Source organism: Drosophila sulfurigaster, chromosome 3 (assembly GCF_023558435.1).
Source record: "Drosophila sulfurigaster albostrigata strain 15112-1811.04 chromosome 3, ASM2355843v2, whole genome shotgun sequence".
NCBI lineage: Eukaryota > Metazoa > Arthropoda > Insecta > Diptera > Drosophilidae > Drosophila > Drosophila sulfurigaster.
The window spans coordinates 22559811-22579321 of NC_084883.1; the positions used below are offsets into that span (position 1 = coordinate 22559811).

General features: G+C 40.8%; 2 protein-coding genes and 1 non-coding gene across 3 annotated transcripts; 2 read left to right on the plus strand and 1 right to left on the minus strand.

Moving 5' to 3' along the window:
• Positions 1-10658: 10658 nt before the first annotated feature.
• LOC133844651 (uncharacterized) lies at positions 10659-11400 on the minus strand. The gene is made up of 2 exons (XM_062278734.1): positions 11290-11400; positions 10659-11232 (listed from the first exon to the last, which is right to left on the minus strand). Exon 2 carries the CDS (start codon positions 11227-11229, stop codon positions 10699-10701), a length of 531 nt encoding a protein of 176 aa, XP_062134718.1. The 5' UTR covers positions 11230-11232; positions 11290-11400; the 3' UTR covers positions 10659-10698.
• Positions 11401-14249: 2849 nt separating this feature from the next.
• Positions 14250-15317, plus strand: LOC133844054 (uncharacterized). Its single transcript, XM_062277881.1, has 2 exons — positions 14250-15017; positions 15072-15317. The coding sequence occupies exons 1-2, from the start codon at positions 14311-14313 to the stop codon at positions 15118-15120; spliced, it is 756 nt and encodes a 251-aa protein (XP_062133865.1). The 5' UTR covers positions 14250-14310; the 3' UTR covers positions 15121-15317.
• A 1982-nt stretch (positions 15318-17299) lies between these two features.
• Trnat-agu (transfer RNA threonine (anticodon AGU)) lies at positions 17300-17373 on the plus strand. Its single transcript has one exon. It is a non-coding gene; the product is annotated as a tRNA-Thr (tRNA).
• The last annotated feature ends 2138 nt before the right edge of the window (positions 17374-19511 follow it).

Below are 19511 nucleotides of genomic sequence, written 5' to 3' on the forward strand. Positions count from 1 at the left end.
AACGAGGTATCATCCTCAGTTGTCTCACTGCAGAAATGATAATAACAATTCTTAAGCTCAAGGAACGCTGAACTAGAACTAGATGGAAACAGGGACTGTGACTGGAACTGGTAATGCGACTGTCAGCTTAGCAGCAGCAGACGAGTTGTTGGCCATAGTTTATAGCCCGATCCACTTTGTGGCTATCTGATGAACGCTGTGCACCTTGACGCATCATATTTCATATGCAATTTGAGTGAAGCCCGAGCATAGATAGAGACACTAATGGCCCGATGAACTCAACTCGGCTCAACTCAACTTGAGCTGATCGCAATTGAATGGCAGCCCTACCCAGCGTTGGCCCAGAGCGATAGAAAAGCCTCATTAAAAATTACAAGCCTTTAGTTTATGCTATATAATTTAATTGATTTCCAAGCACCTTTAAGTTGACTCGATTAAAGTTTTGTGCCTTCACGCAGCAGCCGTGGCAGCAGTTATGCTATTAGATAAATGATAGTGTTAATCATCTGAGTCCAGCCTGTTGAGGCAGCAAATAGTCTTGGGACCGGAACGAGCTGACAGAAGAAGGAGCAGGCCATAAAAATGTAACAGCCATTTGGTCGCAGATCATCATTGTCTATGTTTTATGATGTAAGTAATTAAGCCATAATCGTAAAATACCGTTCTTTTCTCATTTAAATTAACATACTAAATGCCGTAGGCTGTACAACAAACTGGAGCAGAGAACCGAAGCTGTGAAGCACCCAAAGCTGTCGCTGCTAACGGATCTGCTATCCAGACGCCTTTGGCCATCCGTCTACGTCCTCGTCACTTGATCTTGGCGACAACGCGAACCACAATCACGACCAGAGCCTCAACGAGACATCGACATCGACTGCGGCTGTGGCTGCAAATTGATAATGATGTAGAGCACACACACACATGTTATGTGATGTAGTAGTATCTCAGCCTGTCGCTGTCGTTGGAACTGTGAGTTTGAGAAATGCAACGCCATTGACTGCTGCTGGCCGCATACGTACATAGTCTGCATAAATATCCCGACAACAAGTTGTCGACATTATATATACACACACATATCGTCGACTGCCTCAGCTAAGAGGCAGGTGCAACCCACGCCCAGACTTTGTCTCAAGTTCAATTGCATATTACAATGATTAGCATAAATGTTCGGCCATGCCCACAAACATTTAATAAACACAAACATGCTGTTTGCCTCTATTCTCCAAAAGCTGGGCATCAATTTAAATTGCTTTCTAATTTTACTTACAAGATGCTGCTGCTGCTGCCTCTGCTGCTGCCTTTGCTGCTTACCTCCTGGAGTCTGCTGGACAATGTTAGGCCATTTATGGTCCGCTGCTCATTAGGTTGCTAGCCCAGTCTATGGGCCGAGCCAAACCCGACTACCAGTAATTTTAATGGCCTACGTATGTTAACTTCTATTGGCATAGCCGCTGGCTTAGACGATGTTCCAGGCGCTGACCATGACGATGCTCCTAAACAACTTTGGTGGCAGGTGCAACCGGCAGCCAAACAACGCGTAATTACAAATTGCAAGTTGCTTCCAATTTGGCTTTAATGCTCTTTTGGCTAATAAAAATAGCATTCTCTAGGCTTTTACCAAAACTTACTTCGGATTGTTCACGGTATAAACCGCATTGAATTTGTTAAATGCAACAGAGAATTTTCTCAATAGCCTGTTAATAGTCTTTAACTAATTTGAGTATATTTCAAATAAATACCTGTATAAGTGAAATATATTATTCATTGTTCTTCATTTGAAAAAAAAGTGCTAAAATCAAGAAAACATTCTTAAAAATTTAACCTAGAACACAAATACTTGAATCAAGATTAGAACTTTTTTTTTTAATTTCAAGAATATATTGTAAAATAAAGATATACAATAAATGTGAAAAACAAAGAATCGAACGTTTTTAAATTTAGATTGCCTAAAAGAAAACATGAAGAACGAAATCTTGTTTAAAGAAATTGTCAATTTGGAATTCATCTTTTAAGATGGAAAAGCGTGATTGTTCAGCCATTTATTTATGTAATTGTTCCTCGCGGTCAAAATATTTAACCATGGAATAATTTAATTACACAAAATACACAGATAGTTACATGCCCACAGCTTTGCAATAAATATTAATGAGACCACAACTAATGAGAACACTGCATTTAGTCAATTTAAAATGCGTTTAAGCCAATGACAGGGAATTTCACATAAACATGAAGCAAACTTCATTTAAGGGAAATTAAATTTGTACCATATATTTTGGCCGTACTCGATGTGTTCCCAGCTTAAAAGCCTGAGAGTTTTTATTACAGGTGTGCGGCCGAAATGGCTCAGATGCTTAAGCCTGCTAAAGCAGCGCAGAGCTGGGCATTCGTCACGATTTTTTTGCTCTTTCTTTGTTGTTGAGAGACTGAGACGAGCAACAGAATGTGGCATGAGAAGCGAACGAGGTTGCAAGCATTTTCATTTCTTTTATCGCACATTAAATTTACAAAAATAGTTTTAACACCTTTTAAGCTTACAAGCATGTGTTGGTCTGGTTTTCAGGCCTCGTTGGCCCCACAGTTGATTTATCCTTACTCAGGCGTACATGATCTTTGCTGGTCGAGACATGTGCTGACCATGGCCAACAGACCAATAACAACAACGACAGCGACGACGACGACGACATGATTCGTACATAATCCAGCCATTATTTTTGCTCTACCACTGGTGCCGGCCTTTTGGTTCATCCTTTGGACCAGGTCTTGCGGCGGATGGGACGCGGCTGTCGACTTATCGCAAAAATTGCGTCAAGATGTTTTAATGCGACCCGTCCACAGCGCGCTTTGCGACTATAAAAATGAAAGCAACTTTGGACAGAGCTGAGAACTGAGATGGAGACTGAGAACAGAGAACTGAAAGCTGAGAGCTGAGAGCTACAACGAACATCCTTTTTAATTTAAAACATTATCGTAAATTCTCTGGCAATTATGCGCGATGTTCAAACGCATCTCTCTTCACCTCACCAAAATATCCGCATCGCATTCACATTTCGCATTGTCCACAGAGTCAAAACACATGTCTGAATCTTCGCTGTTGTTGCAGTTGAAGTTGCAGTTGCAGTTGCAAACTAATGCTAATGAATTGCATGTTGCTGCATTCTCCCCACTTTGACTGCGTGCTGCAAGCAGATTAGCTTAGCATTCTCTCTCTCTCTCTCTCTCAACTTACCACCTAAAGGCCATGCCCCAAGTTCTTTATTCCGTTTTGACTAACTAGACAGGACCATATCTTATCGCTGAGCTCACTCTGTCGACACGTCGTTTGCCTAAAAGATATCACCATTTCAGCCCGTGTGCGTGCATTGTTGTTATAAGTCAAGCTCAAGCTGAGCCCTTGGCACCAATCGACAGTCGACAGTCGACACAAGCACACACAGCACCATGCACCTCAATAAACGGCAATAAACTTATGCGATTATCTGTAGATGGAAATTGCAGAAATTCGCAGGCTTCGACGGCAAATAATATGGCGGTATTTAATCAGTTGTGTTGAGCTTACGTATTCGATTTCGAAGCCTTATTAGCCAACCAGTTTTGAAGTATTTTTGCTTAAGATTTTAAGTGGGGAGTTTGTCATCGCAAAAGTTCTGATGCGTTGCCACAACTGTTTACCCCAAAGGCCGTAAAGCAATTAAGTAGCATTCGTTTTGGTTGGATGTCTGAATGGATTCTACTATGTATATATCTATTCAGTCGGCACTTTCTCCATTCAATATGTAAATGCCGTACTGTCTGCATATTTTACGAACTGCAAAGTAGACAAGTTTTGTTTTAAAACTGTCAACGCGAAGACTGGCAACGCCTACAAAGCGAATTGTCCTTGTGTTTGGGGTGAAAAAAAGACAAAAAAAAAGGGGAGAAAAGGGATAAAATAAAAGTAGGAAAACAGCAGAAGATTCTGTGCGTTGGATAAAAAAAAAAAAGAATAGAAATCCTACTATAATAAAATAAATTGTTTCAATGCACGGCAAGTAATCCGCTTTGGCGGCACTCATTCCTTGCGGTTTAAGATTTATGCACTGCAAAGTCGCTTTCGCTTGGCATTTTCTTCCGGTTGGTCTCCTTGGTTGCTGCTGGCTGGAAAAGTGAAAGGGGTGCGCGGCACGGTCTGGCCATAAATTAGCTACGCGGAATGTCCTGCTACTACAGCTACTTGTGTTATCCTGGCGGTGGCACTTAAACACAGTTAATCCCGCATTGCTGGCAAAACAAAGTTTGGCAATTTCAACATCTTTCTTTTTTGCTTTGTTTTGCTTTGCGCGTTGAACAATTTTCAATTAAAGTGTTGAAATTTTAAAGTCATCGTTCGTCGTGTCACACACAACGCACAAGAACACATGACAAATTAGCTTCCTAATGAGCTGAGACATAAATCTTGACATGCTTTTGCCACGCACTCGAGCAAACAGTGCTTTCTCCTCCCCTTCCCCTTTTGGAAACTGCGCCTTACAATCCAGAACAATAAGCAGGAGGCTACCCCGACTCTATTGCACGTCGAGTCGTCTTGTACACGTGTTAAGGCAAACATGAAAGCCAGCCAAGATGGCATTAAGGCTTCATTACAAGGACTTGCCATTGCCTGCTGCTGCTACTTCTTCCCCGCCTTCTGTTCCTGTGGGTTGCCCTGTAAGCCGAGCCATTATTAAAATGAACTGTTAATACAACGACAGCACAACGCTTGATTTAACTACACACCAACCGAGGGTTGGCAACCGAATTCAATTGAATTTCAAATTAAGAAATCAAAGAATCAAAGTAAACATCCCCAAACCAAAGGCAACTATCAGCGCAGCTCAAAATTTGACAAGTTAAAATCTTGCTATAGATACAGTCGCAATTAGATAAAAAATAGAGATTAATTGAGATCTATATTGACAACGCAAAAAACAACAGCAGCAAGTTGAGTAAAAATCCCCCACAATAGATATATTTTATAGCCTCAATTTTCAAAGCATTTTGTGATGAGCCAGCATTCTCAGAATTTCACACCTTTTACGCTTTGATGGTGCCTACCACTTAACCTGTTGTAGGCTCTAGAAGGGTCGACTTATCGCTGTTTAAAAGCCGCCCGCATCATAATAATGAATGGAGCATTAATAAAACGACAAATGCCATAGAACAAAAAGCTGTATCAAGTGAAACTTGTAAATATTTAAAAGGCCTTTCATATTTCATGTCATAAATCGCACAGAGCAGCTGTTATAAATAATAAAAGCATATATATTTAAATGCCCATAAATTTGCGATGCGGATTTAGGTCATTAAACTGTACTAAAAGAATTCAAAAAGGCACAACCAAAAAAAAAAAATCACAGCTTGCTTCTAGGCGCACGTGAACTTCTACTCGAATGGAACACATAATGCTCTCTCTTGGCTGCCATAATACTCCAAGTTGGGCTGTAAAGAGCCCATTCGAATACCCATTGCAGTGCGTATTATTAGCATAATAAAAATACAACCAAAGCTCACACATTGCTGAAGTGATGAGGGATAAGCCGGGAGCGGATTTTGGATTGCAGATTGCCGGACAACAGCGAGTGCCGCAGTGTGGACAATATAATTTTATGGGCTCACTTTTATTGTGGCTAAGTGTCTTGAGCTTTGCTTCAAAAAAGCAACATCATCATCATCATCGTCATAGTCATAGTCATTGCCATCGTCGTCATCATCATCGTCATCATCATATCCGGGGTAGGCGTTGAAAGCCTTGGCCGCATAACATTTAAATGTTATGGGCTGTGGCTCACACGAGTTGCCATAAATGTTATAACAAATTTTGTGCTTTTTTTTTGCTGTGTTTTGAGTCAGATGTCTGTGTTGCTGTTGCTATTAAAACACACGTATCATGTACATATGGCGTTGACTTTCAAATGTGGCCGCAGTTTTATTAAATGCTCTCTATATGCCGGGGCTAACCACAAATTGCAAATGCTCACCTGAGCTCACCTCACCTCGCCTCGCCTCGTCTGTAATTCCGGGTATCAGCTGGCTGCAGCAAGCAGGTGCCGCAACATGAAGCGAGCTTTGTCTGTGCTGTACTGTGCTGTGCATGTTTTAATTAAATATTCCATTTGCCTAAACCAAAACCCAAAACCGAAAGCCGCAGTTAGTTGTGGGTGTAGTGCATAAATTCTGCACTGACAGTGGTCAAAATGCCACTGAGTTCTCTCTGTACTGAGTACCTGCGGTGTCCTTTACACTCCTCTATGTCCTGCCATGTCCTGTGCTCAGCTGTGTCTGTCTGTTTGTTGCATGTTTGCATTAAGGATTATGTGTGACTGCTCACGGCAGTCCGAATCAGGACAACAATTGGTTTGGGGGCGCGTTTGCTGGCAGCTGGCGGCCAAGTCATTAACACATGCTCCCGTGGCACGAACACTGGACGCTGACTGTGGTTGTACGCGGTGCGTGTGGTGCAGGTGTTTTGCGGTCAGACAACTTTAACAAAAGTTTAAAGTGCCTTTTTCATCATCATATTGAATTTCAATTAGCCGTTGAAATAACAGTTTTTTTTCTGCCTTCGACTGTCAGCATTATGTAAATGCATTTAAATGCAACACGACCAATAATGAACCACAAAACATTTTACAACTGAATAAATAATTTGGCACATTAATTGCATGTATTTATTTTAAGCCCTTAATTGCGCATACGTCCCGTCAGCCAGCCAGCAGCTAAAAATGATCGCAAAAATATGCATGCGACTAATTAAAGAGGCCAACGTGTAAATTATATTAATTTTCATTTATTTACACCCACAACAAAAAAATGACTTAGAATATTAAATAAAATTATGGATATTTGCAATTAATTAAAATGCACTTAGGGACAGGGGAATTTCTGATTTGAAGTTATTTCCGCGACACACGTTTCAGTCATAAATCATTTAAAAAGCAAACTCAACTAATTTGCAGTGAACCCAATAATTAATGGAATAGAAATCATATTGCATTACAAGTCATTAAAATTCAATAGAGGCAGCCATAAATTTGAGCACATTTAATTTGAAAACTGCGTACTCGAAATTCACTTTACGCACAATTTTTAATGAAAATGTCAAAGAAAGAAAGAAAGCAACGAATCAAGCAGGAGAGAAAAACGAAAAACTTTTCTACTGGCAACAATGGCATAATGCAAATACAAAACTGGAAGCTGTGGAGCAACACTCGATGGCGATGGCGACTGGTGGCAGCCAACGGAAGCGGAAGTAATGCCAAATAAGAAAACGAGACGAGGAGGGAGCGACAACAAAAAGAATGAACAAGGCGCCAACACATAATAATAATGCCATCATCAATGCCAAACAAGCAACGGAAAAGCGGCAACCCAATCCAAAAGTATCGACAATGAAGAAATTGCAGTGGGAGGGGAGTCGAGAGGGCGACGTCAGAGCCACAACAAATGATGGAAGATGCTTTAAATTAACAAGCAAATGCAAATAAGCCAGCGACAGGCAAAAGGGAAATAAATTAGATAAAGGCAAAAGGCAACAGCGCTGAACAACGCACAGGACAACGCCGCGAGCCGCAGCACGCGCAGGATTATTACTACAACAGGACACACAGCGCACAGCACAACAATGCCAATAACAACAACAGTCGAAAAAAAGGACAACGCAGCAGAGCCTGCGGCCAAATGGAAATACATATACTCGTATTTCTTTTGTATTGGAATACAGAAGATTTTGCTGGTTCGTTAAGTATACCAAAAGACATTCGGGTAAGGATATTGAGAATCCTGCAGGAAACTCAGCATACTTGAATGTTTAGTGGGAAGGGAGAGGGAGGGAGTCCAAGCCAAATGTCAATAAGTTAAGTGGGCATGGTCACGTTAAACGGCCGCCGCCTTTTGTGACTGTGTGACTGGCATGCCAAAGAAGAGCGTCCGAAACGAGCTGTAGCCAGGGCATTAAACTTTGACTTATAAATATGATTAAAACATATTTTCGTAGCCAGTCGAGCCCCAAGATTGTGGGGCGGCGGCGTGGCAAACGGCGTCAGTTGATAAATGTGCAAAGTTTTGCGGGCTTAAAGCTCAGCAGGCAGCAGTTGCCTGAGATGCCGATATAAATCCAATTTAGTAGCTACCATAAAAGTAGCAGCAATCCCAGTGAAAACGCCCTCGCTCTCTCTCTCTCTCCCTCTCCCTCTCTCTTTTCCGCTTTGTCTACGTCTTCAACTATTTGCATGATAAAAATCTTTCATCAAGTCAAGCGCCAAAACAATCTCAGTCTCAGTCTCTCCATCGAATTTAGCAGCTTCTCCCTCGATCTCTGCATAATTCGACGATTGCAGCGTGAAGCAGCGGCTTTGGCCTTTGTGTGGTAAACACCTAAAGTAGTAAACTGGGATTTAAGCACACACACACACACACACAAACACACATGCATAGAGCATACACCTACGTGTCTATAAAAATTTTACGTCGTTCGCATCGAGCAAGGACAAAAACTTTTGCTTGGCTCTGCCAAAGGCAACAGCAACGTTGCCTGCCAACGTCGATTGAGAGATGGGCGGTGGGCGGTGAAGTAGCGGAAGGTAAAAACGTTATACAGGATATGCCTTTTATTGCTGTGCGAGAATGGGAAATTGTGATGCCTGAATACATACATAAATTCTTGGTTATACTCGAGTAAAACCCAATAGGGACATTATACATTTACGTCCTACTACTGAATCTATAGAATATGTAAAATACTTTTCAAAAAGATTAAAATTTTTGCAATTTTAATACGTTGCCGGGCAAAAAGAAGGTGCTGCCAGGAAATACACACTCACTCACACACACATATATGTACTCACGTGGGTTGCCAGCAGAACTTCTCGTTACACAAAGTCGTAGGGCAAACAACAAAAATTCAAAAGTTCCTTTTAAGTTATATGCAAAAGATAGAACAACTCTCTCTGTGCTTGTCCATGTTTGCTCTGTAATTGTTTTTCGAAAAGTTTTATAAGCAGCTGTGTGTTTATAGGAAAACTCCAGCAGTTACTGCACAAAATTCCTTTGGCCACTTTCAGACAACAAACTCGCAAACTAAATACACAAAGATTTGCATTTAAGTGGCATCTCACAGCACATCAAACTGCCTTTATTTTGCCCTTTCAAATAAAGGCAAGAATATAACATTAAATATTAAACATTTTTCTTTGTTTATTATAACTTTCAGCATTTTATCAAGTATTTTTAATAAGTAGGAAATAACTTTGAATATTTTGCAATTTGCTTTGAAATTGTAGTTAATAGTTTATCATCGTTAAGTCAATATTTCTGCACAAATAATATGAATAATGAAATTCGCTTTAACTCTTTAAATTGTAGCCATTTTTTCATTGCTTATTTTAAAGTGTTGCAAGAATATGTCTATGTATACTGCAATTTATATTTTCCTTACACCTCGCATTTATAAAATAATAAATAAATAGAAAATTACATGATAAACAATTAAATTATTTTCAACTCTTTAATATATTTTCTTTATTTCTTTCACTTTCTTTTAACGATATTTGTATTACCTACTCTTAAAACAATTTTCTTATTAAAATTCTCGCTTTTCTATATAACAAATTAAATAACTAATTTCTATTTAACTCGTCAATTTTGCGTCGTTATTTCAATTATTTATTCGTTGCACATTCTTTATATTCTTTCCTTTCAATATTTTCAGTCATCGTTTTACTGCACAAATATCAGCAATTAAACATGTAAATAAATATTTTGTTTTGCTTATTACAAATCTGCAATTTATTTATGGTATTTCTTTTATTTGAACTTTTGCCTGTTTTCGCTTTTCTTTGTAATATTGCAGGACACGCGCTATCCTAAATCATTCTTACCCTAGTAAACTCATTGGTCACGCCGACCAAGTCGGATCCAATAATAACTCAGGGCAGCAGCAAAGCGTTGTCCTGCGTTTTAAAGCCGCTTAAGTTCATGAATCCGCTTCCGGTGTAGCGTCCGCTTATTAAGCAACCCGCGTGCACCTTGAGAGACTTCCCTTGCGTTGCCAGGCGACCATGCCTTTGGTTGCCTAGCATATGGCCAGCCTCGGTGCCTGGCCAAAAGAAGACGTTAGGACACAGCACTCGGCATAGAGCAAGCTCGAGCACAAAGAAACGTTCCCCATTCCAGGCGTTGGCATTTAAGATAAATGATCGCCTGCCAACAATGCACAAAGAAGAGTCACAAAAAGTTTGGTCACGTTTGTGCTATTTGGCGGCGGAGGCATATGCTCCATTTGGGGTAGCTAGCATCTTATAATATGACAAGGGTTGGTGGGAGGAGAGGAGAAGGGGCGAGACAGGAAGTTGGCAACGTCTAGGTTGCATTTACCTTGCCGCAATTTTAATATGAAGCTGCGAGTTTAAAATTCAAGACACATGCAGCAGCTTAAACGTTTTAGAAATCTATTTTTCAAATGCCAAGTCTGGCCAGGGGATGAGGAAGAGATGAAGCAAAGGGGGCAGAGGCAGTCACATGTGTGCGTGCAAATTGGCAAACGTTGCGAGCATTTAATTGAAACGTCTGCCGAGCAGCACAACAAAAGAAACAGACGAAAAGAGAGGGAAAAAGAGAGAGTAAGAGCAGGTGAAAGTGTTTCAAAGTGTGCAGAACAAACAATTTTTTACTATTTCCATTGGACACTCAAAATAAAAAAGTGAGCAAATAAATGCCAAGTGGTAGAATGAGACAATAAAGGACATACAACTCCAAACAGATGCCGGACATCAAGTGATGTTTGTCCAACTCCCGCTGCGCCGCCTTCAGCTTGGTGCAGTGCTCGTAAAGAATTAAAGTGTGCCGCATCACATTGTACTCCACCCGCTGCAAGTGCTCCAGCTGCACTTGGAATTGCTCGAAGTCAGGCGAGTGCATCTGATCGTAGATTTCACCAAGCACCTCATGCGGTATATGCGTATCCATGCGTCTGATCAGATTCGCATCCACATCGGGCATCTCTTGCAACAGCACTTTGTAAACAGGCAACGAGTCCATCGTCTTGTTGTTGCGCTGCAGACGCTTCAGCAGCCGACGCAGTGTGCTCTCCTCCTGGGGCGGGAATGTGCCGGCCATGTAGTTGAGTGTGCCCAGCGCCTTGTCATAGTTGCCACGACAGATGAACTTGACGATGCCTTCGGCCACTTGCCGCTGCAGTGGTGTCAATGCTTGGGACATTACCTGCAACCGGAGAGGCAGCTGTGATTAAGTCGAATGCTGGTAGATCATCATCCTCACCTTCTGTAACGAGAGTTGAGTTTATGTTTTCCTTTTAGTGTAATTTGTTTCTTCTATTACCTACTGTGTTTAATTTGAAAATGTTTCCGTGTGTGTCTGCTTCTATTAAAGCCATTCCGCTTGATGACAGAGAGCCATAAATCGAGCAACATATGTTGGCATTACAAGTGGCTCCTGCGCCGTCTGCGCGCCCAATTCAAATGGAAATCAAAGTGGGCGTTCATGAGTTAAACACTCCAATACAGCTCCAACTCCAACTCCAACTCCGGCTGCGACTTCATTCTGCAACTCGCGCTTCGGGCAGGATGTGGCAATGTGACAAAGTCGCTGCCAGTTGCGAGCACTTGTGGTTTACGACCTGGTTCTGCGTTTCAGCTCTTTGAATTCTCTTTCTCCCTTTCCTCACTCATACACACACACACACACATACACGCATTCGCACACTCAAGTGGCTGCGCTATAAAATGGCGGCAAGCATTTCCGCTTCTGGCTGCCACATTACTCAAAAATTTATTATTCTCATCTAGATGAGTTCATTATTTCGCAGCGGCTGCCAATGCCGTTGACTGCTGAGTACTGAGCGCTGAGTTGAGTGCCAAGCGCTGAATGTCGAATGCGAAAACAATTTAATTTTATTGTTTTTCACATAAATTTGTTTGTGTTTTTTCTACGCTTCGCATCGCTTCTGTTATTCAACAGAATTATGCATTGTTTTTTTTGCAAAAGATTCCATATGAAATCTGAGACACATCTAGCAGCTAGCAGCTGCGCGTATGGAGGGGGCGGCATAAAAAGTTGGGTGGTCCTCTTCCCAGTTGCACTGCTGTGTTGCTCCCTACACTGGCGGCCATATAATTGAGTCACGTTTGCTCTGGGATTACATGCGCTTGGGTAACATATTCAGATTTATGCCGCGATGTCGATTCATATGCGTATACATGCAAGTATAAACAAATTGATGTTGCCAATGTGTGTGTGTGTGTTCTGTGATTTATGATAACCATATTCCCCTTTGCATATTAGCAAAGTATGGCAGCCACGATGTATTAAGTATTGAAGGTTTTCAGCAGCTGATACGCACTTCAAAAATATTAAGATTCTCTTTTAGTTTAAAAAACTTCAATTTTATTTAATCAAAGAACTAGTTCTACAATTTATGTATATATACTACCAACACACTACTACTACCAACACTCTAAATATATTTTAAACTGATTTAATTTGCTTTAAGATATATAGTCCTTCAAAAAATAAAATGAAACAGAAACCTTTTTATCACACTTTTGCTCCAGAGTTTTCTATGTATATTTTTGTATTTTTTGCTGTATATTATTAAATGTTAAGAATAATTCCGTACTCGACTGTAACTTTCTTTCTTGTTAATTTATTAATTAAAACTAGAACTGAATTTAAAACTATTACGCATACTCTTTTGATAAATTCTATACAATTCTTTTATTAAATATAAAACATTCTTACAAATTTCTTGAAATAAGAATTAACAGATTAAATTGCTATACTATTTCCAATTGTACAAGATTTTAAAGTGGCAATTTTTTCTCAAACAAACAGATGGGCGATTGGCCTTTAACTTTATTTTAAAACGTGTGAATAAATACCAAAATAGTTTGCATACTTTATTTCCAAATTAAAATATAACAAACTACAAATAATCTATTTATTAACAATAAATACTCGAACTTAATAGTTGAAATTCCTGTACAATTTCTAAATCTTGCAACATTGTTATTGGCAACACAACTAACATAGCTACCTTTACTATGTGTAGTTATCTCACCCATGAACTATTGATTATACATATTTCAAAAGCTAAACCATTGAAAACATATCACAGCACCCGTTAAGGCCACAAATAAACCAATTTTGTACGTTGTTGTTAAAGCAATATGCAACACGCTTTGCTCTCATTTCGGGATACGTGTTTATAATGCCAATAACCTGGCGCTCCCACACGTTGAACTTGTTTCCCCCGTCCGTTCCTTCTTAGCACAATCGTCAATAAACAGAAACTAATACATGACAGACACAGAGGAGAAGGAGACAGAGAGTGGGAAGTTGAACAGGAATCAAAATTCGTGCTGGCATGCAAGTTCAATGTACATCTTCCTGGACTGGCAAACGAAATTTAATTTATCTGTATCAGTTCCACTTGCCCTGAAATTCAGATGACAGGCAGAGTGGCAGAAGGCAGTCAGCAGGCAGTCGAGGAGTTGTGTCAATGCCACAGCTGGAGGAACACATGTTCCGACAAATTCATCTGCCATGTCACAATGCGCAACGGCATGCAGAAATTTTCTTACTCCACTTCGAGGAGGAAGCTGTTTTCACCCCACCAAACAGAGCGAGAGAGACATCGTCATGGATATGGATATGGAGATGGATATGCAGGGGGTTGGGAATTTTGCTCTTGGATATATGCGATGAAATAGTTTGCACAGGCTGCACACGCTGCACGTGACAAGACTCGGCGAAAAGTGAAACTTTCTGTGCAAATATTTTGTGCAGGCAAACAGCAATTTTTTGGGTAAAACGATTCGAGCTTAAAGCGTTCCTCCCTCCATCCCATCCTCTAGCGTTTGGGGCCGCAAGTGTCATTAATCAAATGGTACCCAATAATATCGTCGGCGTGTCAGCGTCTGCCAACCCTTCTGTTATCCTTTATCCTTTTTTGGCTGTTGCTGTTGCTTGCTAAGCAGCCATTTTTGAAATATGAACTTTTTGAGTCCTTGTCGTTGCGCTGACGAATGCCGGCAGTCATTAATAAATTAGGGGTTAAAATGCCATAACAGCAGGCAAAGGCATCAAAGGATGGAGAAAAGTTGTTTATTTAATTGAAAGTGAAACGAGCGAAAACAGATTTGTTTAACTCAATTAAAGGGGGGAAAGTAGAAAATGGAATTTGATTTTACGATCTCAGCAGTTGCTGTCAACAATTCATATTTAGTTTCATTTAATCACCCACAATTTAGTTCGAGTTCAAGTTTTTGTTTTCTTATCGTGATGGATCATAGAAATTTAGACACTTGGTATAAGGGCAAGTGCCACGCCCCTGGCATAATAGTCGAAGAGGAGGCCGAAGTCAGTGAAAGCAATGAAGACACACATTTCGCAGCTGAAGAGCCCGACTACGATTTGGCCTACGAAGAACTGGAGTCCATCAAAGGGCGGTTGCTGCTTTTGCGCAGCAAGTTGCTAATAACACCTCCAGATCCATGTGAGCAGAAGTATCCTATTCCACTAGAGGACGAATCCTTTCGTACACCCAACCAGCAGCTGTTGCTGCAACGCAGCAACTGTGTGCTCAAGTGCCAACTACAAAAGTTCATGCAACATTTGCAAACAACACGCAGTCAAATCAAAGTATTGGAAGCAATGCGTGCCCAGCTGAACAAATGTCTCGGCAAGATGACCAGCGAGGTGCAGAAGTTTCAGGGTTTTCAGCAGAAGGCCATCGAATTCTTTGGCATCTGCCTGGAGCGTCACGAGCAGGTGAAGATGTGCAAAGTGGACAACGATCACTTTGGCGCCAAGGTGCAAGCCATGATGAACCACACCCAAGCCAGACTGCGTTATTTGGTGCCGATGCGTTGCCACAATCAGTTGCACTATGATCTCTCTGTGGAGTTGATACTAATGCGCATCTTTCTACACTCGCTGTTCAGTAACATGATCGACGATTGGAATCACTGCAAACGCCATTTCACAGAGTAAGTATTTTCGCTTTCCTAGAATATAAGCTACTTTGTTTTACAAAATTACAGACGGAATTGGCACTGCTCAGCTATACTTCCCCCCGTGGACAAACATTGAAGAGCCACCCAGCCATGAATGTATTTCATTTTTATTTTATTTGTTTGGCCAACTTGGTCAAATTGCCGTCTACTAATTGCGTCTGAAATGTAGCTCAATTAACATTATTGGCGCTCGGCGGCTTTTATGGCACTTTTGTGGCCCCTTCGTAATAATTACAAAATTTCAACTCTGCCGCGGCAATTGCCTCAAATTAATGACGTGCATTTTTATTTTGAGAGAATGCCCGTTAAAGTTACAAATATCCCAGCGTTTGCTTTTACCATCCCTGAGCTCTCCACAAAATACTAATCCGACGCCATACAAATGTACGCATTCCCACCAGGATAAGACGCTACAGCTAAATACGCAATGGCATCAGATAAAAACAAAAGCAGATTTGTCTCTCCCACACAAAACACACGAAAATACCCTAAAAAAAAAAAAAAAAAGAAAATAGAAGTAAGAGGAATCAGAAAAGTCCTTGACACAAACCATGGAGCTGACAGCCCAAAGCGAGAGCTGGCGGCCACAGTTTTCACATCCTCCCTCTTGGAGCCTTTTTGTCGAAATGCGTAAAAACTCAATTGCTGCGCATTGGCAGACAAACAAACTATGGATTGAGATCGAGCTATGTTACAGTAGCGCTCCCCGTTTGCCCTGCTTCCCTCTGGGCTAAGGCTACATGGGTTAAATGCGCCTCAGTCCTTGTGCTAAGTGAGATAGCGCCGAAAACGGCAAAAACGAATTTATTGGAGTCATGTGCTGATAAGCGTTCGCTTCAATGCCATGCCAAATTACAATGTTACATGAGAATCCCAGCAAACATCAGCACAACGAACTGGTAATGCTCTACCCAAAGATACTTTACTAACTACAATTGTTTGCAGATACTTTTGTGTCGTTTTAATTTCAGTCCTTAAATTCCTTTGCCCGCATGACGTAGGGTATAGAAACACACAGAGAAAGAGATAGACATTGCTAGATACACAGGCAACAAACACATCAGACATCAGAACATGGCTGTAACACAGGAAACGCATTAGATACTTTTTGGTTCGGTTAGCTGGGTTTGGGTCTGGGCATGGTCAACTGGCCAACTGCTGTTGCTGCTGGTTCAGCTGCTGTGGCAGACATTCGATGTGCGATAAAAATCTGCGTAAAATGATGCGGCAATTTGATGAGCAACTAACTTCGGGCAATTAGTTTGCTATAGCATTCGAGAGTTCGAGAGTTGGAGTTGGAGTTGGCGTAGTTGTCGTGCGTGTTTCTGTTTAACTTAACTGTTGCACCAGTCCATGAGGGTTGACAGGGAATGGCAATTGACATCGGTATCAGAATCAATACGGGGGGAGAATGGGATTGTGTCTAATGGTATTTAGCGTTAATGTGTTTAGCAACTGTTTGAAGTTTTGGTGATTTATGTGAATAGATGCGGATCTATTGAAAGAGTGGTCGCACCTGCTTTGAAAGTATAAACGGGTGAGTTGTTGAGTATTGTATTTGCTACTTTACTTACTCAAGTCTTTGACAATGTAAACTGTAGGGGAAATGGCTGGCTGCCTGACTGCCTGCCTGGATGGCTTCTTGCCTTTGGGCTGTTTCTGTTTAGCAGCAATCTCAAAGATACATTCGAGTGCTTGAGTTTGCACTGTACTTGTGTGTGCCGACCGCAAAAGTACAAATAATTTCCATTTGGCCGCAGAAGCAGCAGCACCAACATTTGCATTTTTCTTCAGCTCCAGCAAACCCACAATATAGACAAACATGCCTGCGAGGCGGTAACTGGAACTTCAGCATCAAGTAAAACTTCGTTTAGTGCGCTCACTGCTGCTGCTGCTGCTGCTGTTGTTGTTGGTTGGTAGTACGAGTATTTGTACAGCCGAGAGAGATATGTCTACTTATAGATACTTTGTCGACTGGGCAAACGAAAAACGATGCGGCACAAGTTGTAGATAAATATGGCATAGATTACATAACTAGTTCGGGGGCCGAACAATAAAACTTTTGCTCTGCACCACAATGACGACGACAACATAAGTATCTATTTTTTTCTTTGCCGCTTTCTTTCTTGGCACACACACATGTGAGAGATACTTTTAAGTATCTGTGTGCCCTCGCACAGTTATTTATGATTTTTCCCGAACTCCGCACGGCAGTCCGTAGCTCTTGTTCTCTATCTGGCTGGCGCATCTCTCAAGGCGCCGTGGCTTAGTTGGTTAAAGCGCCTGTCTAGTAAACAGGAGATCGTGAGTTCGAATCTCGCCGGGGCCTACAACTAACTCCAACGATATAGGAAACTGATGGAGTTAGGTTGCCTTTTTATACCCGCTACCCATAGGGTAGAAGGGTATTATAACTTTGTGCCGGCAGGAAATGTATGTAACAGGTAGAAGGAGGCATCTCCGACCCTATAAAGTATATATATTCTTGATCAGCGTCAACAGCCGAGACGATATAGCCATGTCCGTCTGTCCGTCTGTCCGTCTGTCCGTCTGTCCGTCTGTGTGTCTGTCCGTCTGTCCGTCCGTCCGTATGAAACACTGGATCTCAGAGACTATAAGAGATAGAGCTATAATTTTTTTTCGACAGCATTTGTTATGTTTGCACGCAGATCAAGTTTGTTTCAAATTTTTGCCACGCCCACTTCCGCCCCCACAAATCAAAAAAATCGAATAACAAGCGTAATTTTAAAGCTAGAGTTACGAATTTTGGTATATACAATAATTACTATAGTAGTTATGATTCCTGAAAATTTTGTTGCGATCAGAAGAAAATTGTGGAAGTTATTAAAGAAATACTTTTGTATGGGCAAAAACGCCTACTTACTAGGGGTCTTGGTTGTGTTAGCCGACAATCTGGTACATTGTGCCGTCTATGGTATATTTTGAATGGTGTACTATATCGATATACCAAATATACCATTTGGTATATTTTTAGTATTTTTTTAGTATTTTCGGTATATTTTGAAAATGATACCGCAATATTTTGCCTTTATTAAAAATGGGTAGCGGGTATCTCACAGTCGAGCACACTCGACTGTAACTTTCTTACTTGTTTAATTTAATTTCCGTATTTTCCAATTACAAAATGGCAAATTCAAACAGTTTGCGCCTTCTGCTGCCATTTGCTATTTGCGCGCCATTTATTGTTTGTTTCCTCTTCCGCCGACAGCAGCTCCATTAAAGTTTCCTATTGTTGTTCCTGTTGTTGCGTTTGCACACCAACTGACGCGCTTGCCATTAACATGTTTCAATTGCCGCAATAATTGTTTCAATAATCGTTAAATTCAGCAATATTGCCCGGTGCCATGAACTGCTAAAAGTACTGCTAAAGTGCCGCGGGTGTAGAAAAAAAGCTCCAATCGGAAAAGCTCCCACTACTGTTTCGATTTTTTTAGACAGGTAAATCGCCTATCACTGTGGCAACTGATAAGACTCAATAAGTTTAGGGCTTATCAATATTATAAATTTATAAGTGTTGAAGTTATAGTTGCCCAACTTCCACATACCCTACATATACTTAAATATTGTCAACGTTGTCGACACATAATTTAATACAGTATAAAATAATATAATATATCATACCCTAGAAAAATACTTATTAACACATGGGCTGAAAAGTCCCGGGCCTAACGAAGAAAACACACTTTTTTTGGATCAAAATTGGCGTTACTCATTAATTTAATCTTTATCAAGAGCATCGCAATCATTCCAGAGCCGCTGTAACATTTCAATATAAATTTTTTAGAACTTTTTATTTTTTGCCTCAAAATAGGCTTCAATTTCAGTGATAACCTCTTCATTCCTACGAAATTTTTTTACCGGCGAATATTTTTTCAGGACTGCGAACCTCCAGAAGTCGCTAGGAGCCTAATCTGGCGAATACGGTGGATGTGGGAGCAATTCGAAGTTAAATTCATGTAGTTTTGTCACTGTCATTGAATCATGAACACATTCTTGTTGATGGTCAAAAGTGAGCAAACGCGGCAGCCACTTTGAAGAGAGCTTTCTCATAGTCAAATGTTCATGCAATATTAGGCCAACATGTTCTTTTGATATCTTTACGATGTTAGTTAATTCATGCAAATTTAATTTTCGATCATTCAAAACGATTTTGTGGATTTTTTTGATGTTTTCTGGTGTGACCTCCCCATTTGGACGTCCACTGGGGTCTGCATCATCGGTGTCTCTACGACCACGTTTGATTTCAGCAAACCAACGTTTAATTGTTGTTTCTGATGGAGAGGAGTCCCCATAACACTATTCAAGCCAAAACTGTGCTTGAACGGTATTTTTTTCCCACCAAGAAGCAGTGTAAGATTAGAACACGAAATTGCTTTTGATGCATTGTTTTGAAAATAGCAAAAGTAGTGTCACTCTTAGCTCAATAACTTACAAACTAATGAATAG